General features: G+C 36.1%; 2 protein-coding genes across 4 annotated transcripts in view; one reads left to right on the top strand and one right to left on the bottom strand.

The window, feature by feature from the left end:
* Window positions 1-14,362, top strand: part of LOC114177230 (spatacsin carboxy-terminus protein) — a 36,288-nt gene extending 21,926 nt beyond the window's left edge. For all 3 annotated transcript variants that reach the window (XM_028062497.2, XM_028062499.2, XM_028062498.2), the window contains 7 exons: window positions 1,242-1,358; window positions 1,457-1,578; window positions 1,663-2,395; window positions 2,500-2,754; window positions 3,046-3,228; window positions 7,299-7,640; window positions 13,232-14,362. In XM_028062497.2, the coding sequence (XP_027918298.1) occupies window positions 1,242-1,358; window positions 1,457-1,578; window positions 1,663-2,395; window positions 2,500-2,754; window positions 3,046-3,228; window positions 7,299-7,640; window positions 13,232-13,981 (2,502 nt within the window). In that variant the 3' untranslated portion in view covers window positions 13,982-14,362. The remainder of the gene's footprint in view (window positions 1-1,241; window positions 1,359-1,456; window positions 1,579-1,662; window positions 2,396-2,499; window positions 2,755-3,045; window positions 3,229-7,298; window positions 7,641-13,231) is intronic.
* A 2,280-nt stretch (window positions 14,363-16,642) lies between these two features.
* On the bottom strand, window positions 16,643-24,959 carry SAMC1 (S-adenosylmethionine carrier 1). The gene is made up of 13 exons (XM_028066405.2): window positions 24,816-24,959; window positions 24,620-24,684; window positions 23,818-23,919; window positions 23,393-23,475; window positions 22,750-22,826; window positions 20,882-20,972; window positions 20,318-20,371; window positions 20,140-20,235; window positions 19,941-20,030; window positions 18,465-18,516; window positions 17,341-17,402; window positions 17,137-17,217; window positions 16,643-17,002 (listed from the first exon to the last, which is right to left on the bottom strand). Exons 2-13 carry the CDS (start codon window positions 24,672-24,674, stop codon window positions 16,862-16,864), a joined length of 984 nt encoding a protein of 327 aa, XP_027922206.1. The 5' UTR covers window positions 24,675-24,684; window positions 24,816-24,959; the 3' UTR covers window positions 16,643-16,861.
* Between the last annotated feature and the right edge of the window lie 25 nt (window positions 24,960-24,984).

A 24,984-nucleotide genomic window follows, 5' to 3' on the forward strand; every position in this document is an offset into this window, starting at 1 on the left:
AGGTTGTAGACCTGTTTGTGATGTTAGTCTCTATTGAGGGGAATTCTTGAGCCTATATTAAAACCTTACTCAATTGAATGGTTTATGACAAAGCCAATTATGGCTAATTCGAGGTTCCTTTATGTTGATATTATTACAGATTCTTTAAGTGACTGCTCTTTTTAATTATATTGTCTCTTAATAAGTTTAGTTTTGGTCTGTAAAACTTGACATTAGATTAATTAAATTTTACTATGGGCATTATAAACTCCTTTTTGGCAATTGTAAAGTTGGTATTTTGAACATGAGTAATGTTAAATAAAATATCTTTTTGTTTGTCAGTACATCTTTTTGTTTATTATCATGTTCGTTTGACTCATATTGTAATTATCTGTTTTAATAAGTTCTGCTTTAGATGATCATTTCTTTTGATCAAATGGATGGCTATTAGAGTAATAGAGAGTTCTTCTCTAATGCTTTCTTTAAGCTGATTGGATGAATTTTACATCAGCATAGTTTGTTAGGACCCTACAAATTATGTTGATTTGCCAATGTTACAGACCAAAATTATAGTAGTATGTTATTTACATTAAAAAGGAAACTACAAAAGGAGGAAACCTCCAATTGCCCAGAGCATAGCTCCTCTAACAGAAAATCAGATCATAACCCCGTCTCTCTTCTGCCTCATGAGACTAAATAATAAAAATATTCTCCCACATCTAACAACCTCCCATTACTCATGCCAGCTCCGTTTTGTAATAACCTCTCTAGTTACTCATGCCACCTCATCATGAGAATTTGCCTTCTTTCTTTTGCACACATACACCTTCCATACCTTAGGTGTCTCACGCCCCTCATGGACCAATGGCTCTTTCGGCCCATAAACTTGTTGGGCTCCAACAGCCAGCTAGTCATTCAGCTTACAGGGATCCTATCAAATTCTTGTAACTAACTATGTCGATGTGGCAATTAGCTAATCAACTTACAGAAATATAAGAACTTTAGCTGAATATTGTGTTGAAAATGAGTTTTTATGAACAATTTTTCATATTTTAAACATTGGACATTACTGAAAAATTATAAATTCACTTGAATATTGAATGATCTTAATTTTTCTGAAAATCTGAGCTCTGCTAGAACTTACTATTTGCCTTTCTTTTGTGACAATTTTCTTTAATGCCTTTTATCAAATTTAAATGATAGATTGCACATTTATCATCAACACTTTTGCCTCATTTTTCTGCTCCTTTTATGAATTGTAGGCTGAATCTATGGTAGCTGAATGGAAGGAGTTTCTTTGGGATGTGCCAGAAGAGAGGGTTGCATTATGGAACCACTGCCACACACTCTTCATCAGATACTCCTTCCCTTCTCGACAAGTGTGTTTGGTTTCTAGTACACTACTACATCCAATGTTCAGCTAAGATATCTTCTATATTGCTTTATGCTGAAATTTTATCTCTTATAATTATTTCAGGCTGGTTTATTTTTTCTTAAACATGCTGAAGCAGTTGAGAAAGATCTCCCTGCAAGGGAACTTCATGAACTTTTGTTACTATCGCTGCAATGGCTGAGTGGGATGATAAGTCTTTCCAATCCGTATGGAACATATTCAATAATTTGTGAACTATTTTCTGTTTCAATTTTAGTTATCGTTACTTATGAAATTGTTGAATTTTTCAGTGTCTGTCCATTGCAACTTCTGCGTGAAATTGAAACCAAAGTATGGCTCTTAGCTGTTGAGTCTGAAGCTCAGGTGAAGAGTGAAGGTGATTTCAATTTTACCTTTTCTACCAGGGAGAGTGGTATCAAGAATGACTCTAGTATTATTGACCGAACTGCAAGCATAATAGCAAAGATGGACAACCATATAAATACAATGAAGAGTAGAACGGTAGAAAAATATGAGTCCAGGGAAAATCAAATCCCTCACAAGAATTTTGTGATAGATGCTGGTCTTTCAACTACTGTTGGTGGGAATACAAAGACAAAAAGACGGGCCAAAGGATACATGCCACCAAGGCGCCCACCTCTTGAGTCAGCTGATAAAAGTGCTGATACTGATGATGTCTCTAGTACTATTCATTTAAAAAATGAGTTGCAGTTGCAAGATGATAACATTAAAGTTGAAATGTCCTTTTCTAGATGGGAGGAAAGGGTTGGAACAGCAGAGCTGGAAAGGGCTGTACTTTCGTTATTAGAATTTGGGCAAATTGCTGCCGCCAAGCAACTGCAATACAAATTCTCTCCTGGACAAATACCATCTGAGTTTAGACTTGTTGATGCAGCCTTGAAGCTTGCTGCTAATTCCACTCCTCCTAGCAATGTATCAGTGTCAATGCTTGATGAGGAAGTGCGTTCAGTTATGCAGTCATATGGTATACTAAATAAACAGCACTATATTGACCCACTGCAGGTAGTTGTCCAATCAGACCCTACTTCATGCTGCTATTGCAAGTTCCTTTTCTCTACTGACAATAAGATGTGTATAAATATAATATTGTGGACATGCAATGCTAGGTTTTGGAGAGTTTGGTGACCATTTTTACCGAAGGGAGTGGTCGTGGGCTATGTAAGAGAATAATAGCAGTTATAAAAGCTGCAAACACCTTGGGCCTCTCATTTTCTGAGGCATTCAACAAACAACCAATTGAACTGCTACATCTCCTTTCTCTTAAAGCACAGGATTCCTTTGAGGAGGCCAACTTTTTGGTGCAGACTCATCCAATGCCAGCAGCAAGCATTGCTCAAATACTCGCAGAATCTTTTCTAAAGGTTCGGTTCGTCATTATGTTTCAATTTCTATTTCATAATGGTTTTGCATGGCATGGTGTGTTGTAATTGGTAAGTGTCTTACGTCCCTCCTTGACATAGATAATTTTTTCAGTGGGCATGTTGCATAAATTCGGATATAGTCCCACTCATTTTAAGCGGGATATGTGAACTGGTGTCATTTTGACTCTTTTTTTATTTAACATGTAGTTAAGAAGGTGTCTGTTAAACCACTAATGTACAATTTTTCGACATTAATAAGGTCCATATAACTATATTTCTATGTTTTTCCAGGGTGTGTTGGCTGCACATCGTGGAGGGTATATGGATTCACAGAAGGAGGAAGGGCCTGCTCCTTTGCTTTGGAGATTTTCAGACTTCTTGAAGTGGGCAGAGCTTTGTCCCTCTGAACCAGAAATTGGGCATTCTTTAATGCGTTTGGTGATTACTGGGCAAGAAATACCACATGCGTGTGAGGTATTGTGCTCATAGTTGTCACTCTAGCAATTTCTTTCACTAATATGTTCACAAAATGGGTAAATGGTGAATTAAAATTATATTGCTGATGGGAAAATTCTAATTCATATTGATCTTTGGATGATAGATGAAGTCCTTTGTGATGTGATATCCCTTGTTCTTTGTTTTGTTTGATTATGGAGGAAATTCATTAAGATGAAGAAAAGAATTACATGAATGTAGAAAAGCTCTAGTCAATCCCTCAACATGTGAGGACACCCTTTGAAAAGACCATGTACTTTAGCCCAAGTGGGAAGCCAAGCACCTAATCTTATCGCGAAGGCACTCCTCTTGTGAAGAGATATCCTTAAAACCTGATAGGAATGGGGTATCAAGGGGTGCCTAAGTTCCAATTAAGCAGTATTGGATGTGCAATATGAAATATTTAGGTGTTTGGTCTCCCCATTTAACAACTAGCTCTTAGGCTTTGTTTGAATTGAAGCTAGAGTGGAAAAAGAAAGAAATAAGGAAAGTCGGTGAAAAGAGAGGTTATTTGGATTAAAGGAGGAAGTATGTGGAAAGTGTGAAGAAAGTTTGTACTAGATTAAGTGGAGAGTATGCAGACAGGATAATAAGAGAAAGTGCTACAAGAAGATAATAAAAAACAGTCAATAGAAAGAGAAAACTAAATTAAAGGACAACATTTGAGAAGAATTTCATTGGATGAAGATGAGATCAATTGTAAGAAGTTGGTGCAAGAACTTGATTTCAGTCTGCCATTCTCATTTGTTTATGCACACACAAATATGTGTTTCAAGAGGGCTACTTTTTAATGAGAGGAGTCTCATAGGCCTTATATCAAAATTAATAGGTGGGATTAGATCATCTGATTGTTCGGTCATATGACTTTTGTCAGCTCTTTTGAATAATTTGCGATTGCTATATTTCAACTTTTAACATTTTACTGCAAGTTGTTGCAATGAGGGCTGAATTGTTTGTTTTCTCGATCTACCATATCTTTAGGCGTGCGGCTCTTGGAGAAAGTGCACTTTGAGTTTAACTAAAACTCACAACTATCTTGTAAGATGGATTTTTCACAAGATTGTGCATTTCACAAGAAATTCCAAGAAGACTAATTTATTCTGTTGACTTAAAGTGACTTAAAGTGACTTAAAGTTTCTTAGCCTGGTATTTTTATTTTTGGTTAAAGTATCCTTGTAAATCAGTTTTGTGAGGTTGAACTAAGCTTAAATTTCAGTTTTAAGATGGTACCATAGTCTATTATAACAAGGTCCACTCCTAAGCATAAGAGGATATGTTGGAGACCCCATATTGACTATATATATATATATATATTTGTGGATGGTGCGATAATGAGTGACATGATAGTTCTAACAAACCTTTTTATAATAGACAATGGTTCCATCTTAAAACTGGAATTTAAGCTTAGTTCAACCTCACAAAACTGATTTACAAAGATACTTTAACCAAAAATAAAAATACCAGGCTAAGAAAAGTCAATAACAGTGGCAAAATGGGTTGGCTGTTTGGGGGAGGAACTTCTTTAGCGTTTAATGAGATATTATCGTTGATTTTCAACAGAATAAATTAGTCTTCTTGGAATTTCTTGTGAAATGCACAATCAAGAGTAATTTGAATATATGAGGAAGAAGGTTCAATGATCATAGGGTTTGACTCCAATGGGTTTATTGCGAATTCTTGGTTTGTGTTCGTTGAATTGTGGGCAGCTTGGTGACTCTTGGAGATATTTTTGCACAAGTTTGTCATGGGAAAGTTCTAATTCATATTGATCTTTGGATGATAGATGAAGTCCTTTGTGATGTGATATCCCTTGTTCTTTGTTTTGTTTGATTATGGAGGAAATTCTTTAAGATGAAGAAAAGAATTACATGAATGTAGAAAAGCTCTAGTCAATCCCTCAACATGTGAGGACACCCTTTGAAAAGACCATGTACTTTAGCCCAAGTAGGAAGCCAAGCACCTAATCTTATCGCGAAGGCACTCCTCTTGTGAAGAGATATCCTTAAAACCTGATAGGAATGGGGTATCAAGGGGTGCCTAAGTTCCAATTAAGCAGTATTGGATGTGCAATATGAAATATTTAGGTGTTTGGTCTCCCCATTTAACAACTAGCTCTTAGGCTTTGTTTGAATTGAAGCTAGAGTGGAAAAAGAAAGAAATAAGGAAAGTCGGTGAAAAGAGAGGTTATTTGGATTACGGGAGGAAGTATGTGGAAAGTGTGAAGAAAGTTTGTACTAGATTTAATTGATGTGATAGGATAAATTTGGTTGTATATTAATATATTTAGAACATAATTTATAAAAAAATTAAAATAATTTAATGTAAAAAGATAAAATTTTGAAAATATAAATTATTGTTAAAATCAAATTAAAATAAAAAATTATTATAAAATTGTAATAAGTAGAAAATTATATTTCATAATAAAATATATTATCAAAATTTAAATAAATTTAATTTAATTTATTAATTATTTAATTATTTTAATATAAAATATATATTAACAAATATTAAATTTATTTTTATTTTATTAATTATTTTAATATTTTTATTTTATTTCATTATTATATATTACATATCAATTTAAGATTATATAATCAAATTAATTTAAAATTTAAATATTTAAATTTGATTTTTTGTTCTTACTAAATTAATTATTAAACATTAAAATAAGTTATTTTATAAAACATTAAAATTGAAATTATTTGTTTTAATTATTTATTATATTTAATTAAACATAATTGATTATATTTAGATATAACCGATTATAGTTTATGGATAATCAATTATTTATTTGATATTCGATCATGGGTGATTTTTAATACTTTCTTTGCACATTTGCATGGAAAGTTTAGAAAAACTGTCTTATTTTTTTTTTGTGTTTATATAATTTGGTTTTCAAACTTTCATTTACGATTCTGTGCTCCCTGTATTTCCATCGTTGGAAACAATTTGGGTACTTATCAGTTGAATAAAAGTTGACTGTTGGTGTCTCGCACAGGACCAACTACGGAGGGTTTTTTATCTGTGGAGGGTTTTGGCTAACAAGGAAGTTGAGTGAAGTGTCACTTATGTTTGGTGCTGTGATAGGGACTTGGGTATCATGGGTTGTTTAAGTCTCACATGGAGTAGAATGGGATACTCATTTAAGTGTTTGAGTCTCCTCCTTAATAGCTAGCTTTTAAGGGTGGATTCCCTAAGTGCTTGAGAACTCTACCAAACCCACCTTTTTGTGACAAAATGTAGCAAACATTGCAATTTACCTAACTTATCTTTCTTTCTCTGGTCCAAAAAATATCAAAAACTCAAACAAAGAAATCAGTATAACAGTGGCAGCAGAACAATGTAAGAGCAGGCGAGTTTCAGATCATAACACTTTGGGATAAATTGCCTTGTCCCTACACACTTGAAAGTTGAAATATGTCATTAGCATTAATTCTATCATGGGTTTCTTTTGGTGGAATGTTTCTCTATTCACTTGTACTGAAGAAGAAACAGAGACAAGAGACTACTTAAAGGAACCCCCAATTTAGAGGAGAGAGAGTGCAAGGAACAGGAGCAGCTACAGTCAGCTGTCACGTGCCAGCTACAGCTGGCTGGGTGAACCTACTGAAAACTAGCTCGGTACAATAGTCACACATTTTCTAAGCAAAAAACGTTGTCATTTCAACAATAACCAAGTCATATTCCATAGCCAATAATTGACTCATCATTAGCTGGTGTGTGGTAGAATTTTAGGAGTAGAAATAATAAGACTTGTGTGTGTGTGTACAGAAAGAAAGAGACAAGACATATCAAGTGATGGAACTAGTTCACTATCAGAGTGAGATAAGTGTATCGGAATCTTTAAATCTCATAAATTGTAAGGTTTAAATAATCACTTACTGACACTTATAGGGCCCTAAACACAAGATGCTATGTTCAGTATTTGCTCTTTATCCAATGACAACTTGACTGCTGATGGTATTGTTTTCAATGCCTCTAAACAATTCTGACTGAATTACTTTTCCTGAAGCTGACACTATTCTTTCCTGTAAATTTTGCATTTTCAGGTTGAGCTTCTCATTTTATCTCACCACTTTTACAAATCATCTTCTTGCCTTGATGGAGTTGATGTTCTTGTGGCCCTTGCTGCAACTAGGGTTGATGCTTATGTCTTGGAGGGTGATTTTCCATGTTTGGCGCGCCTGATAACTGGAGTTGGAAATTTTTATGCTCTGAATTTCATTCTGGGCATTCTTATAGAAAACGGTCAATTGGATCTACTTCTTCAGAAGTACTCTGCTGCTGCAGACACAAATACTGGAACTGCTGAGGCTGTCAGGGGATTTCGAATGGCTGTTCTTACATCCTTGAAGCATTTCAACCCTAATGACTTTGATGCATTTGCCATGGTTTGTGTTTTCTTAGTGCTCCAATAAATGAATATATAGATTAATGATTGTATGCTGCTAAAATTGAATTAGCCAGTACCTCCCGTTTCACAATAATTTAGTCTGAGTGTATGTGATATGTATCAAGCCCAGGCCCAAGAAGATGAGAGACAAAAAGAGAAGGTTAAGATGGGGTCCACCAACATAATCTGAGGGGGAGAGTGCTAACGGTTTTAGCAAAGATCGCAAGAGGAGAATAGCGAATCTTAGGGATTCTTTCGGTTAGAAGGGCTGAAGGAAATATAAAGGGAGGAAGTTGAGGAGAGAGGGGGAATTGGCACGGACAGGCTTTTGGGCTGAGATGACAGTGGCTCGTGGCAGCCATTGCTCTTTGTTTTCTTGATTTCATACTTTCAATAAAACAGTAGCTCCTTGGAGCAGCGTTCTTTTCTTCACTTATACTATAGAATTGTGTGTACGTAAGAAGTGGTATCAGAGCCAAGGCTCCTGTAGTAGTGCATGGTTTTCACATGAAATAAGATGGAAAAACGTATTGAAGGGATTGAACAACAACTTTCTGAGTTGAAGAACCTCATTATGTCTCGAAGCCAATCTCATTGAGGGTGTTCCCCCAAGCGCCACTCACACAGGCGACGTGGCAGGAAGGAGCACCGAGATGGAGCAGTCGAGGACAACGATTGCCTTAGTCGTACAACCTACTCGAGCAGTAGGGAATCAGCATGGGATTTCAGGGGCAAAAAATTGCGCATCCCCATTTTCAGGAGTGACGACGCTTGTGGCTGGATAATACGAATGCAACGATATTTCAAGTTAAGCTTTGTGGACGAGGTGGACAAGCTAGACGCTGTATTCATTGCTTTAGAGGACCAAGCCCTCAGCTGGTATCAATGGTGGGAGGACCAAGACCCCAATCGTACATGGACAGCGTTTAAAGGCGCACTGGTGCAGTGTTTTCAACTTGGGGTAATACAAAACCCTTTTGGATCCTTGTTGCGCATTAAACAAACCACAACAGTGATGAAGTATCGTGAAAAATTTGAACGTGAATCTGCTCCATTAAAGCTCAAAGAGCGAATCATGTTAAAAGGCATCTTCCTAAATGGGTTGAAGGAGGAGATACAGGCAAAGCTTAAACTGTATGATTCCAATTATTTGGATGAATTAATGGATCGTGCCTTACTATTGGAAGAGAAGAACCAAGCGTTCCGACGAGTGGGTTTGATGAGCATCGAAAGAAAACCTCCAGACAGATTGATAGGGAAACCTACGTGCGGGTTCACGAGGTGGGAACCAGGAGGCAGTAAAGGAGGAATTTCTAGTAAGGGGGTTGAGGGCGAAGGAGACGAGAAGAAAGGGACAGAAAAGGGGCGACTCTCACAAGTGGAATTAAGAGAGTGATGTCGCAAAGGTTTATGTTTCAAATGTGGTGAATTGTGGGGACATGAACATGTTTCCAAGTTGAAACACCTTCAACTGGTGTTGATGGAGAGGCAGGAGGGGGAGGAATCAGAAAGCAGTGAAGGAGACAAAGGGCCATCGGAGGGTCTGTCAATGAAAGTGCTACAACTTTCATTACAGAGTAAAGAGGGTTTGACCTCTAATCATTTGTTCAAGGTGGAAGGGAAAATTAAAGACACAGAAGTGGTGGTGCTAGTGGATTGCGGGGCCACAGCCAATTTTATTTCTAGTGCTTTGACTCGTTCACTTAAATTGACAGTTCTGAATTCTAAGGACTATGAAGTGGAGGTGGGTACCGGAGAAAGGGTTAAAAACATAGGAATTTCCCCACAATTGAGCATGGAAGTACAGGGTATACCGATACAACGCTTTTTTCTCATGGATTTAGGAGGCTTAGATGTCGTGCTGGGGTTAGAGTGGCTATCCAGTTTGGGGGAAGTGAAGGCTAACTTCAAAAATTTAGAGTTGGAATGGGGCTCGCAGGATGGAAAAAAATTATTAAAGGGGGATCCTTCTTTATGCAAATCACCAACATCATGGAAGGCCCTGCTTAAAGCCCTCAATGATGAAGGTGAAGGGTTTTTGCTGTCTTACAAAGTTTTTAAAGATCACGCGAAGGAGGAAAAATGGGTTTGTGATCAAAAACTCAATACTTTCTTAGAGGAATTTGATGATTTATTCCACAAACCTCAAGGATTACCTCCCAAAAGGTCTTGTGATCATACGATTCCTTTAAAAGCTGGCGCCACAACTCCAAACATTAGACCTTACCGATACCCGTATTACCAAAAAAACGAGACTGAGAGATTTGTAAAAGAGATGCTAACAGCAGGGATTATAAGACCCAGCAACAACCCGTTTAGCAGCCCGGTCATATTGGTCAAGAAGAAAGATGGCGGATGGAGGTTTTGCATAGACTACAGAGTTCTCAACAAACTCACTATACCAGACAAATTCCCAATCCCTATCATTGATGAGTCGTTGGATGAGTTAGGGGGAGCACAAGTGTTCACCAAATTGGATTTGAAATCTGGCTACCACCAGATCAAGATGAAAGAAGAGGATGTCATGAAGACTGCGTCTAGGACGCATGAAGGACACTATGAGTTCTTGTGATGCCCTATGGGCTCACCAATGCACCGTCGACCTTCCAGGCTCTTATGAACCAAGTTCTCCGACCTTATTTAAGGAAGTTTGCACTAGTGTTTTTTGATGATATTCTAGTGGTCAGTAAAGACATGAATCATGTTGAACATGTCAGATCTGTTTTGGTGACTCTAAGACAGCATGGGTTAGTGATCAACAAGAAGAAGTGCTCATTTGGTAGATCAAAAATAGAATATCTTGGCCACATCATATCGGGCCAAGGGGTAGCAACTGATCCCAACAAAATCCAAGTAATGCTAGAATGGCCTACACCTCAAGATGTTAAAGGATTGCGAGGATTCTTAGGACTGACACGGTACTACAGGAAATTTGTGGAGGGTTATGGGAAGATTGCCTGGCCTCTTACTCAACAGCTAAAGAAGGATCAATTACAGTGGAGTGGGGCTACACAAGAAGCCTTTGAAAAATTGAAACTGGCCATGACTAGGGTCCCGGTGCTGGCTATTCCAGACTTTAATAAACTATTTATGGTGGAAACTGACGCATCAGGTCAAGGATTAGGAGTTGTGCTCATGCAAGAAGGGCATCCACGAGCTTACGTGAGCCAAACCTTATTGGAAAGAAACCTTAACAAGTCGGTATATGAGAAGGAATTGATGGCTGTGGTGATGGCTGTTAAAAAATGGCAGCATTATTTAATGGGGAGGCCTTTTGTTATCTATACTGACAAAAAAAGTTTAAAATTCCTGGCTGATCAGAGAGTGATGGGAGAAGGGCAGCAAAAGTGGATTTCAAAATTAATGGGGTTTACTTTTGAGATATGGTTTAAACCTGGAACTGAGAACAGTGCAGCTGATGCATCGTCTAGGAAAATGCAATTTGCTGCAGTCAATAAAGTTCATATGGAGGAATGGGAGGAATTGGAGGATGAAGTCGACCAAGATGCTAATTTGAAGAGAAAAATACAAGATCTTTTAGCACACAAAGATGTGCATAAGGGTTATGAGGTGAGTAGAGGACGGCTGTATTATAAGAACAGGCTCGTAATTCCCAAATGTTCTCCTAAGCTGGATGCCATCTTAAAAGAGTTCCATGACTCTGCAATGGGGGGTCACTCAGGGTTTTTCAGAACATACAAAAGAATTTCCCAATTATTTTATTGGGAAGGAATGAAGATGAAGATACAGGAGTATGTCAGAAGCTGTGAAGTTTGCCAGCGTAATAAATACCAGACACTTAGCCCTGCAGGGTTACTTCAGCCCCTTCCTATTCCTAAGCAAATTTGGTCAGATAAATCCATGGATTTTATAGGAGGACTCCCTAGAGCAGGGGGTTACGACACTATTCTCGTGGTGGTGGATAGGCTCACGAAGTATGCACATTTTGTGGCTTTAGCACATCCTTTTAGTGCCCGAGAAGTTGCTGAATTGTTCCTAAATGGAGTAGTAAAACTACATGGATTTCCAGAATCCATAGTATCAGACTGTGACAGAGTTTTCATGAGTACATTTTGGACTGAGTTATTTAAGTTGGCAAGGACAAAGCTGAAATTCAGCTCAGCTTACCATCCTCAATCAGATGGTCAAACGGAGGTAGTCAATAGGTGCCTAGAAACCTTTCTCAGATGCATGACAGGACAAAAACCAAGACAATGACACAAATGGTTGAGTTGGGTAGAGCTTTGGTATAGCACTAATTATCATGAGTCTACTAAACTAACACCCTTTAAAGCATTATATGGAAGGGACCCACCACCAATTATTAGAGGAGATACAGGAACAACGGCAAATGATGAGGTGGCTGAAATGATAAAGGACAGAAATGAGATGCTAGAATTGATGAAGGAAAATTTGGCTCAATCCCGAAATCGAATGAAGCAACAGGCTGATAAGCATAGAAGACCAATGGAGTTAAAAGTGGGTGATATGATTTATTTGAAGATTCAGCCTTATAAACTCAAGAAATTGGCCAGGAGGATTAACCAGAAACTAAGCCCTAGATACTACGGGCCATATGAGGTCATGGAAAGAATAGGGGAGGTTGCATACAAACTAAGGTGTTACCAGCGGGCAGCAAGGTTCACCCGATTTTCCACGTATCATTATTAAAACCCACTGTAGCAGTGGAAGGCAATGTGCAACCACTTCCCAAATGTGTGACTGTAAACTGGGAACTCGATGCTCAACCAGAGGAGATCCTGGCTATCAGACAGAAGGAAGATCAAGAATGGGAAGTATTGGTGAAGTGGAAAGATATGCCAACTTGTAAAAATTCCTGGGAGTGTTTATCTCAGATGAAAAATTCATTTCCAGAGTTTAACCTTGAGGACAAGGTGAATTTTGTGGGGGGAGGTGTTGATTCGTATCAAGCCCAGGCCCAAGAAGATGAGAGACAAAAAGAGAAGGTTAAGAGGGTATATGAAAGAAAAAAAATGGAAAACCATGAAGTGGGGTCCACCAGCATAATCTGAGGGGGAGAGTGCTGACGGTTTTAGCAGAGATGGCAAGAGGAGAGAGAATAGCGAATCTTAGAGATTCTTTCGGTTAGAAGGGCTGAAAGAAATATAAAGGGAGGAAGTTGAGGAAAGAGAGTGGGGAATTGGCAGGAACAGGCTTTTGGGCTTGAGATGACAGTGGCTCGTGGCAGCCATTGCTCTTTGTTTTCTTGATTTCATACTTTCAATAAAACAGTAGCTCCTTGGAGCAGTGTTCTTTGCTTCACTTATACTATAGAATTGTGTGTACGTAAGAGTATGCTTCCTTTTGATTCAGTAACATTTTTATTTTTAAATGACTCAGGGATCACTGAAATAGAGTCCTTTTAACCCACTACATAATATGTCAATAGTATGGCACTACATATTCTGGGTTATGTTAATAACTTCTTCAAGCAGTGACTTTAAAAGTGGACAAATTGCTCTTTTTTGTATGCTCAGAAAGTTTTTCTTTTCATTTTCTTGGTTCTCCTTTTCAAATAAACAACATAAAAATATGATACTTTATTGATTGTAATTGTGTTCTGTACAGGTCTACAATCATTTTGATATGAAGCACGAGACTGCAGCTCTTTTAGAGTCACGTGCAGAGCAATCATGTGAGCAGTGGTTTCACCGCTACCACAAGGACCATAATGAAGACTTACTGGATTCCATGCGCTACTACATTGAAGCTGCTGAAGTTCACTCTTCTATCGATGCTGGCAACAAAACACGTAGAGATTGTGCTCAGGCTTCTCTTCTGTCCCTTCAAATACGAATGCCAGATTTCCAATGGCTTTATAGATCAGAAACCAATGCTAGACGAGCGTTAGTTGAGCAATCTCGATTTCAAGAAGCCCTGATTGTAGCCGAAGCTTATAACCTGAACCAGCCAAGTGAATGGGCTTTAGTACTCTGGAACCAGATGCTTAAACCTGAAGTAATGGAGGAGTTTGTAGCTGAATTTGTTGCAGTTTTACCTCTTCAGCCTTCGATGCTGATTGATTTAGCTAGATTCTATAGAGCTGAAGTTGCGGCCAGAGGGGACCAATCCCATTTCTCTGTCTGGCTCACAGGGGGTGGATTGCCAGCTGAATGGGCTAAATATTTAGGAAGATCATTCAGATGCTTATTGAAGCGAACAAGGGATTTGAAATTGCGGATGCAGTTGGCTACAGTGGCAACTGGATTTGGGGATATCAATGATGCATGCGCAGAAGAAATGGATAAGGTCCCTGACAACGCAGCGCCACTAGTGCTCAGGAAGGGTCATGGAGGAGCTTACCTCCCTTTAATGTGAAACTTTCTACTTTAGGTCATCAAAATGATAGGAAGTTGGTTCTTGACCTTCAACATTAAAGATGGGGGGAGCAGAGACCTCAAGTGTTGATCAAATCAAATCGGATGGATAGTTTATAAAGTTCCATGCCATGTATATTTTTTGGTTGAGCAAATATTTGATGGTTGTATATTATGCCAACTGTATCTATAGCTCATTCTTGTAAAACACTATTCTAGTTTTTGTTTTCTCCATTTTTTTGCAGGGAGGAGAGAGTAGTTTCTTGTTGTTTTTGAGGCTAGTAGAATAGAATGTTCCATTGTTTCTTTTTTGCCTCCAAAATGTATAGCTCCTGTACATCAAATATAAAATTCCATTGATAATGTTTTACAGGCTCCAAAAGTGCAGTTTTCACATACATAATTGTCTGATTTGGTCGATGGTCAGACATTTTATGTCGATACATTATGAAAATAGTTTATGTAGTGAAAAGCTCATTTTCGATTTTCGGTTAACAATCATTTCAGCAATTCCAACACAAACAAGGGGGTCTAGTTGGACTTCCAGTAAGGATTAACAAATCAAACATAAAGAAAACCAAAACACAGCAATTTATAATAAGAAATCCTTGTTACCCATTTCCCCACCACCTAATTTTTTTTAAACAGAAATGGAAATTATTACAAGCTACAAATGTTTAGATAAAAGCGTGTGTTAGGTTATAGGAGTCCTCTCAGAAATTTTGGAGGTGCAAGTTTCGTGTAGTAATACTTCAGAAAAATATCAGTCTGATCATACCCATGTCGGATATGGATACTCCTTAGACACTTCCAAATTCGTATCCAAAAGGTATCAAATCTTTCAATTTTTTTCCTTTGTCAGATACTTCTGATACTTTTAGAATGCTTTCAGATTCCTATCCGAAAAATAATCAATCTTTTTTCATTTGATTTTAAATTTTATCTTGCATGTGACTTAAATACTTCGAAACAGTATCTAAAAAGCTTGCCTTAGTAGTCATATTCTTCCTAATGCTATGAGAGAAATTAAAGTGCATAATACTTCATTCATTCTTTGAAGAGAAACAAGATGGTCCAAAAAGGACTGAATATTTGGTTTATGTGCATTCCAACTTTTGACTTTTGTCTACAAGAGATGTGAAGAATACAATTCTATGAAAAAGGACAGGCAAGATTGTGGGACACTTGTGGAGATATATCCACATGATGGTGTTGGACTTTTTGATTTGGCAAAGTTGTCTTGATGAACCAAATTTAAAAACTGTGTAACCGAATAGAGGACAATGATATAATTAGCATTGCACAATAATTTACCAATGCTTATCAAGTGTAGGACATTATATTGAGTCAACAATTGTTTTAAGTTCTGCCAAAAGATGTTTATATTGATATAGTTAATAAAGACTAGACATAATTTATGATCAATGTCATTTTGTAAATTATAATCATCCTAGTTATGAAAATGTCTCACTTATCAGTATTTTGTGTCTGTACAAAGTATTCTATATACTCTTTTTTTCTATAAACCCTCTCATATTAGTTTCTCCAAAAGTTAGTTTATTAACTTTTGCATTATGGACATGGTTTTTCCACTTTTTATTCTACTAACTACTTTAAGAGAAGTTTATTAAAAGGTTTAAATATTATTTTGGTCTAATATGTTCAATTTGGCCTTTTTTTTCGCATTTTATATGATCATTGATTTGTTAAATTATGTTCAATTTTTTCTTTTTCGTTGATGCTGTTTAAATTGATAACATCAAAGTGTACAGGCTGGCACTGTTCACATAATGTGACATTGTTTACCGGTTGTGTTTTGTTTAAATAAATCCTTATTTTTAGTTAAATTTATTCAATTTAGTCTCATTCTCCATTTCGTGACCCTCACCATTGTTACGATGATCATCACCACCACCGATCCCACAACCACAACTATCACCACCACCACTACTACTATCACTACAACACTAAAATCACATTTACCACCATTACATTAAACTCATCAACAATAACACTCACGGTGGTAGGATTTTAGTGTGATGGTGGTAAATATGATTTTAGTGTAGTGGTGGGATGGGATTGTGGTTGCAAAGAGTGATTGTGTTGGTAGTTGCAAAATGATTGTGGTGGTGGTGGTGACAGTGGTTTTAATGTAGTGGTGGTTATGATGTTGGTGGTGGTTATAGGACGGTAAGATGGTTTTAGTATGGTAGTGACAGTAGTAAAGGGTCATGAAATAGAAGGTGAGACTAAATTGAACCAAGTGTATTTGATTCTAGTACGCTACTAGGGTCATGTTCAGTTAAGGTAACACTTTTATCTACCTGGAAGGAATTTCATGAACTTTTGTTACTTTCGCTGCAATGGCCGAGTGACATGATTAGTCCTTCCAACTCATATGGAACATATTCAATAATTAGTGAACTACTTTCTGTTTCAATTTTGCCTACCGTTTCTTAAAAAATTGTTGAATTTTTCGGGGTCTGTCCATTGCAACTTCTGCATGAAATTGAAATCAAATTATGGCTCATACATGTTGAGTTTGAGACTCAGGTGAAGAAAATAAATGGGGAATTAACAGAAAAAATTACACCAAATATACAATTCGAAATACCCGGAGAGAATAAATGAGACAAATTTTTTAATTATAATTCTTCAAAAATAAGGAATCCAGGTCTCAATTCTTATTAATTCATGCTTCTCAAAATTCAACACCAAAATCATTTCAGCAATTTGAACAACGTTATATCTCACGGACAAGCAGGAAGGAAAATACTCATACTATTTTTCTCTCAACGCTTAAAATTGGAAAACAAAAAACTAAAATAAAAGTACACTGTATCTAAGAAAATATTGTTCTTGGAAAAAGGCACCGAGATAACTATTTATCTTTACTTCTGTCTGAGTATGTGTGCTGAGATACTATAGGACGCCTCTCAGCAAGAAAACGTTTTGTACTCTCAAGGACACCAAAGAATATTGAACCACCTATGCCTATCCATAGTACTCTGGGACCAATACCCTGCAGTAACATAAAATTATGCTTTATAAGCACCAAAATAGTTTTTTCGCCATTTAACTGTACTCTACGTTTGGATCATGCTATTTTTCCACTCAACTTATACAATGTATGATGAAAACACACCAAATCCTTACCTTCAAAAAGGCGCGAGGTCCTTCTTCCTTAATAATAGTTTGAACACAGTCAGCAATTCCCTTATATTGGTTTGCAGATCCCTTGAGGAATAAAATAGGAAGTTGTGAATGTTCTCTTTGATTTAGTTATAGACTACTCAGACACACAAGGTATCATTTGTGTGTAAAAGAATATTATAAAAAAGGAACAGGATCATAGCTTACTTGAACCATTAACCTTGTCTTGATGACATCAAGGGGAGTAGTTATGGCTCCAGTTAGTGCACCTACAAGAAACAATGCACTTAGTCACATCCCAACACAAACAATGCTGTCTAGTTGGACTTCCAATAAGGCTCAACAAATCAAACATAAAGAAAACTAAAACACATCAATTTATGGAGATGTTTTTTCCACTTTTTATTCTTATAACTACTTTAAGAGATTATTAAAACAAGTTTGTAGTCATATTGATTCACTAAATGGAAACAATGAGATCAAAATGCTTATCAAAGTCATGTTTAAGATATATTGTTAGAACTTGAGCACAAAAGAAGAATCCAATCCAAAATACCAGTTCATCGGGTGGGAAAATCTCAAGGCTTAAAAATACTAACATTATCACCTCCTTTAAGGACCAATGCACAACGCTAACAGGATAACGGCCATTTTCTCTTTCACGGCTTTACTCACCATAGGTATTTTGTTTGCACCTAGTTTCAATCTAAAGGTAGCCCTTTTCGTAGTTCAACTCTCAATCAAAAACAACAAATGTTAGGACTTAAGCACAAGAGGAGACTCCAACCCAAAAAACTAGTTCATTAATTGAGAAAACCTCAAGGCCTACGTACCACATCAAGAAGCTTATCCAACTCTATGTAGGATTCAGAACATATGTTATAGAATCATTTATACTTGTTCTTTATAGCATGAAGTGGCGTCATGAATAAGTGATACAATACTTTGCCATGAAAGCATGATGTAGATCAGGAAACCAAAAGAAAAACGATTCAGGTTATCTCCCTAATCCTCTATCTTTTTTCATTTTTAACTGATAACCAAAGCCTCATATGGGGAACGAATGTAACTTGTCACCTTGCAAAGAAAATTCACAAGATACATGACATTAATTGCAAATAGTAAAGGCTATTTGTGCCAAACGACCATACACCTTACAAGATTGATTCAACGATGAGGATAAAAAACCAAAAGCTTTTAAATCCCTAGTCCAGAAAAATGTCAGCCTAGAACATAAACCCATCATAAGCTACTAAAAATGAAACCCAACATGTACCTATTTCCACATATTACTCTATAATACCTTTATAAAGATATGTGTATGCATTTACCTGCAAAAGCACCAATAATTGCATTTTCTGGATCATTCAGATTTCTTCGTGCCTAACAAAAAGAAATGCAAGTATACAAGGAAATAAAAAATTATTTTATTTATAACAATCCTACAAATTATTTTCTCATAACCAAACTCTAAAATAAGAAAATAAAAGTACATTGAAATGTATAGGAAGATCCTAAGAATATTTTCTCTTGATCAACATGGATGGATATTTTTATCCTAATAATATGCTACTTACAACACTCTCTCTCAAGTTGGTAAATGAATATCAATCCTTCTCAACTTACCCACAAGATCCTGGAATATGTCTTGAGAAAGCCCCTTAGTGGAAATGTTCGCTATCTAAAGTCTGGTAGAGATATGAGTTGTAACCACAAGACCTTTGTCAATATTACTTTTGATAACATGTCGGTCAATTTCAATTTATTTGATCCTATCATGTTGAACTAGATTATGGGCAACGATCATGGCTGACTTGTTATCAAAGTACAATTGCAAAGAAAGGAATATCAATCTTTATTTTAAGGTCATCTATATGATTTTCATCTAGAGTTTTTCTTCACACATACATTAAGAAAAAACTCAAAATACAGCTTCTGCACTAGAATAAGATATGTTGTCTTGGTTTTTGCTTCTTTGGGTTACTAGACTTTCTCCGAGAAACATAAAGTACCCAGGTGTAATTTTCAATCAATAATAGAACCAATACAGTCTGCATAAATGTATATCTTTAGAGTTAAAGAGTTTTGTTTAGCCAACTTCTCCAACTTTAGCCAAAAGACGATCGAAGTCTTTTCTACAACAGCCTCATAAAGAACATAATCAAACAGAGAGAAAAAGAATCATCAAATGCGTATTTTCTTCTTGCATCTCCAAAACAAGTCTCTCTGTGTGGCATACTCCCCGAGAGTGTGTCCACCTTACTCCTTAAGCAAAGCCCTCATCTCAATCCTCAAGTTGAAATTGTTCTTTTCAATAAATTTCTCGATCTTGGAAGTGATCCCTATCTTCTTGCAAGAATCTAATTGACACATGTGGCAAGTGATCGAACTGGCTCTTATACCAATTTATTGCAAACAGATATTCAAATTGAGCCAAAAAAATGAAAACTTTGTGCAACATATTTCGAGCTCCTGCTCAAAGTGTGTGCGAAGGGGTTGACTCCTCAGTGGTTGTCCTAAAAATAGTCAACTTAACCTGATTCACTTTCGGTAAACGAAAAATTTTATAACTCGGCTCAACATACCATGGATTGATAGGTTAAATGAGTTGGATCATTAAGCATATTTTGTTCTCTCAACTTGTTTCATATAACTCGACTCATACTGGTGCAATAAGGCTGATCACTTATTTCACTAAATATTAATTAAAGCTAGGAGTCAGGCTCAAAACTATGACAAGAGAAATAGAACAAAAAAATAAAATGGATGCTTCTAAAATACACGAAAATAGAACTTAAGGAATTTACCGCAAGCATATAACCTATTCGAATCTGCTCATAGATGCAAAATTGAATAGCATCAAAGGGTAAATCTCGCAACAAAAAAGATCCATACCCCTGTGATTTCAAAGATCAATATTAGAGAAAAATTTGATCATATCATTAAAAACTTGGGGAATATAATTTATCAAAAAAGTTTGGAAGGAAGAGATGGTGAACTTCATACAGCATAAAATCCTTTAAAGCCTTCCTTAGAAGCAATAAAGCGAACGGCACTAGAAGCTGAAGTAAACTGCCCAGTTTGCATTCGTTGCTTGATAACCTTAGGAAAAATATGAAATTGTCCAGTGAAATAGTTTTCAACCATGGAATTGTCTCTTTTACAAATAAGAGAAATTAATTACCTCTGTTGGAACACGAATCAATGAAGCAGCAATGCCCCCTATGGCACCTGCAGTCTAATGAGATTGAAAAAGACAGATTTTTATCCCCATAAAATTATATATAGTTTTACAACAAGAGGAATGGGTGCCAGCAACAAAAGAATGATAAAATAGACAAAGCATCAACTCCAATACAAGCCAAATAAATGCCAGAGGCAACAGAAGACCAATTGGCCAAAACTAACATTTTTTTAAAGCACTAACAGGTCTTTAATTTACTTAAATTTCAGTGTGCACATTGAAATATTTGGAGAAAAGACAGATAAATTTTTTCTATTATTCATATGTGGATCCATACAATGGTAGAATATGAAGTTGGAGTTTGGTTTGCAAATATCAACAGGTACGCAATAATTTAAGAGAAAACAAGAGAAAAATAGGGGATGAAAAGCTGATACTTAATTCTGATCTGAATTGGATAATTTAGATCTTATAATAATTCTAACTTATCTTCCTAACTTTCAATTCCAAACAAGCATTTATACCAATATCTACATATCAATGCTAATATAAGAAGTATCTTACTAAATGACTTAAAGCACTCAGATTTTCAGGAAATATCCTCAGCAATTTCTGCTTTATAGGTTCATAAACTCCCACAAATAAAGCAGACGCCCTGCACATTTAAAGCAACAAAAAGGTGTAAAGGAAAGAATCTAGATTCATTCATGATTTCATATCTTCATAAGCATGAAATACAAATTTGTCAAAATAACTTTCATAGATTTGATGGGGGGAAACTCTCTTTTGGCTTTCAATATGCATAATAATAAATAAATAGTTACTCTACTCCAAATGATTCTACTATTTCAAATAAATCCTAGATCAAGGAGATGGCCAAAAAATAGCTGATGTTAAGTGGAACTCAATCACCCCCTTTGTAAAAACAACACAAAATACAAGGTTTAGTGAGAATACTCGTGGGTGAACCAACTGAATTGCTTCAGGTTCACAATTTGTCCAGACATACTACAATACATTACTTTTTATAGGTGAGCTAGAAACAAAAAGCGGTCGGCGAGCCTGATGCTGTAAAGCTTTTGCTATGAACAGGGTCCATGTATGTAGCACAACCAGAGCCGAAACTAATTCAATTTTGGGAATAATTTTGTTTTCTCTCTTCACAATTTCCAATTAAAAGTCAAGTAGGCATGATTTATGTAAATAGGATATAAAAATATGACATCCACAAATAAAGAATGACAATCACTTTATCCAATTAGAGGTATAAATGCAAATATTGCTTCCCTGGTGCACATCCTAATGCAAGAACAAAGATCATAATAGGGCTTAGGCCTTGCAAAATACCAAATGAGCTACCAAGAAACTATATTGGGGGAGCACATCATTGAAGTAGAGTAAAACAATGGCACCTAGGAGAACATAAATCCCCAACATGGAGTTTTCAATCTCCTGCTCTCCTACATCAATGTTATCTGCATAATTCCAAGTATCCTAAAATCCAGCTATTTCAACAAATAAATGACGTGTTGATCTGCATAACAGTTTCCAACCACAACCAGATTTAGGTAAATCAAAATTCATACTTGTATAGCTTATTTAATTTATAGTAAAAGAAAACCTTGATTGACAAACTTGATATGAGTCTTGGAAGGATCTAACAATCTAATTATTTAAAAATATTGGGAAAATGGAGTTAAGTCACATTTTACTATCAACACTATGGGTTGCTTGGATGAGTTTCTCCACAACACTTTTAGGAGAGAAAAATAAGAAGAAAAATTAAAATTAGTCTCTCGTCTCACTTTTTTAACTTGTGCATAAGTTAACTATTCCTTATGGAGAAGTTCATTTAATTTTTTTTTTCTTATTTTTCACATTTAGAAGGGCTTATGGAAAAATTCATCCAAACAGACTCTAATTGTTTGACTCCATGTCTCTACAAAGTCTCCCTTTTCAAGACATACTGCCAGAACCACCTTCAAAAAGGATTGTTGCTGAATGCCGGCCTAAGAATTGCAGCACCTAAGCCGCCTCTATTTAGGATATTCAATATTAACTACCTAAACAAATCTTCTTTCTTTGTCATATGTACTACTACATAAGAATATGTTATTTCTCAAATGTTTTTGCCACTGAATCTGGAATATGATATATACAAACCAATGACAGTGCAATTTTGCAATTAGCATTTAGAAATTTACATGTTTCCTTCTTCTTTTTCAAAATAAAAGAACCTTCATACAAAAACGTAAATCTCTTGAGTTAGCTCACAGAGCAGAAATTCAATGAATCACCACCCGTGGAAATAAATTTATTAATCATGCCAGAAACTTTCTCGCTCTTTTCAAAAGTGATTGGGTTTTCAAAATTTCTAATTAACTTAAAAACCTATAATGTTTGAAACATTATGTCATCCATGAGATTCTCACGGTAAGACACCAGCAAGGTTTCCTGCCAATCCGGAATACAAGCCTTTCAATATTAGTTTTTCTCCCCCACGAGCAGCCTAGTGAAAAAAAATATCATCAGCACATTCTATATCAAGTCAGCATAAATACATAAACACACAAAAACAGGCATAAAAGGGCCATAAGATTCTGTTGTCAGTCAGTATCCATTAATAAAGTACACCAAAAAAATGTTGGGAAAGAGCACAAACAAAATTCCATAACCGAAATTCAGCATAATGAAAAAAGTTTTATAGTGTAAATCAACTAACTAATTGTGCTAGAAAAAATTGTATAGCTTTTTACAGTTGAATACTATAGATGCCGTGCAGATTCCATCCAAATATCTCTAGCAACTGTCTAATAAATAAATTGGGCATAATTCACTTCCAAAAGCTTGCTCAAAGAAGGATGATTTTCAATGTCTTATAAGAGATGTCCGGAATGCCAACGTGGGACATCTTAACACTTGGGTCTTACCATAATAAAATACTATCTATCAAGAATCATGCCTAGATTGTACTGATGCAGAGCCTTATCAAGCATCAAACAGTAATTAATCAGTATAATACACAGCAAAGCCCAACCCTTATTCTTCATTCAAATATTTGTCATAAGAACCTGCCTGCAGGCGTGTTTTAATGGTGTCGATTGGGTATAAAGCTGTTTCAACAACAACTCCAGCTGTACCTCCTGCAATAACGCCCTCTGCAAATTCCGTCTTGCTCATCAGAAAGATTAAAATGCAATAAACCCATCAATAATATACTATGATAGTATCGTCTACCAACTAATTAACAAAGTGAAATACTATTTAAGAGCAGCAAAGATTCAGTTCTTCACTTCATATATGAAGAACTGGGGAATTGCATCTCCTTGCTGGTCAGCCTTGTACTTAAACAGGGCTTAATTGCCAAATCTCTAGGAAGTGAGTATTTTATGTTGTGTTGAGATTACAGAACTCAGTAACTTAAACAAACTGACAGTAAAACACCTGCTAAAACACCAACACTGACATGTGAACAACACCAAAGAAGATCTTATGCTTACCAAATAAAGTGCGTAAGAAGTCAAAAGGCTTTTCATCTCCCATGCTAACTGATGCAAAAGAATTTTTCAGAAGCAAGTTCTGTTTTCTCTTCGAACAAGCATCTGTGAAACCATATATCCTGCTAAAATGAGAAGCAGATAGTACAAACCAGCAACAAATAGAGTGCTCAAATAACACATGAACACGAGATTCTCACCCCTAATATAGATCATCTGCTAAATCATTCACTAAAAAGTAAACTATGCTACCAATTAACAAGTTTAGTTCACGTGTAAAATTCATATTCCTTTTTCACTGACCATACAGCAATAATATGCTAAAATATGTCCCTTCTTTTTCTCACCGCATGTAATCCTAAGTCCTAACTTGCATATACTTAATTAAGAAAACCTCCTGTTTCCCATGGTGCAGCTTGAATCAATATCATAAATCCTTGTACTACCAATTATGAGCAGCAAAAAATCAACTCAATCAAAATTACTGAAGTACAATTTCTCCGTGTCCACATATAACTTGTATATCCTATAATCGTGTGATAGTTCCCAGTATTCACACCAATAGAACAACAATCCTAACTAAAAGGAAAAATGAAAGAAGCACAATCAACTCTTACACCAATCACAAGTAATTGGCATTCACAAGTTGAACCTCCACACATGCTCTAACCTAAATATTAAGGAGTGATAAACCTTACATTTTTAGTTTTTCATATAAACAATCCCTTGATATAAAAAATATATATATGAACCCAAATGTCTCAAATTCACACATACACACAGAAAATGCAAAAGGGTTAGCTACCTGGTAATGAAATGGCAGAGTCATTAACCATAACGGAGAGTGTAAAGGGACCCATGACTGCGCCACTAACCAAATAACAAACTAACGGAATTATACAGTGTTATTTAACAAAGAAAGCATCAAATTTTGAAACAGAAAAAAAACGCAACCACAGAAGTTTTTTTCAATATATTGTGAAGCAAAGGCAAATGCTTACCGCAAAAGTGAGAAGAGTGATGGAACTACTACAAGAAAAGTGAAGAGATAACAGTGACGGATAAAAGAAGAGGAAGAAATGTGCAGGTACAAGTTATCTTCTTTTTTATCCTCCTATATTACACTATCAGTTATTTCTTGACGAAGGTTGTATTATAAACATAGATTTA

Source organism: Vigna unguiculata, chromosome 3 (assembly GCF_037176805.1).
Source record: "Vigna unguiculata cultivar grain cowpea cultivar isolate G323 ecotype 2 chromosome 3, ASM3717680v1, whole genome shotgun sequence".
In the NCBI taxonomy this organism is placed as follows: Eukaryota; Viridiplantae; Streptophyta; class Magnoliopsida; order Fabales; family Fabaceae; genus Vigna; species Vigna unguiculata.

Bases quoted from the DNA above. Each gene is read 5' to 3' on its own strand.
- SAMC1 (XM_028066405.2), bottom strand. From the start codon at position 24,674: ATGGGTCCCTTTACACTCTCCGTTATGGTTAATGACTCTGCCATTTCA. The intron at 20,372-20,881 runs GTAAGATACTTC...CAATCTCATTAG, and splicing joins TGAGTGCTTTAAGTCATTTA to ACTGCAGGTGCCATAGGGGG. The intron at 17,403-18,464 runs GTAAATGCATAC...TGTTTCTTGTAG, and splicing joins AATTATTGGTGCTTTTGCAG to GTGCACTAACTGGAGCCATA.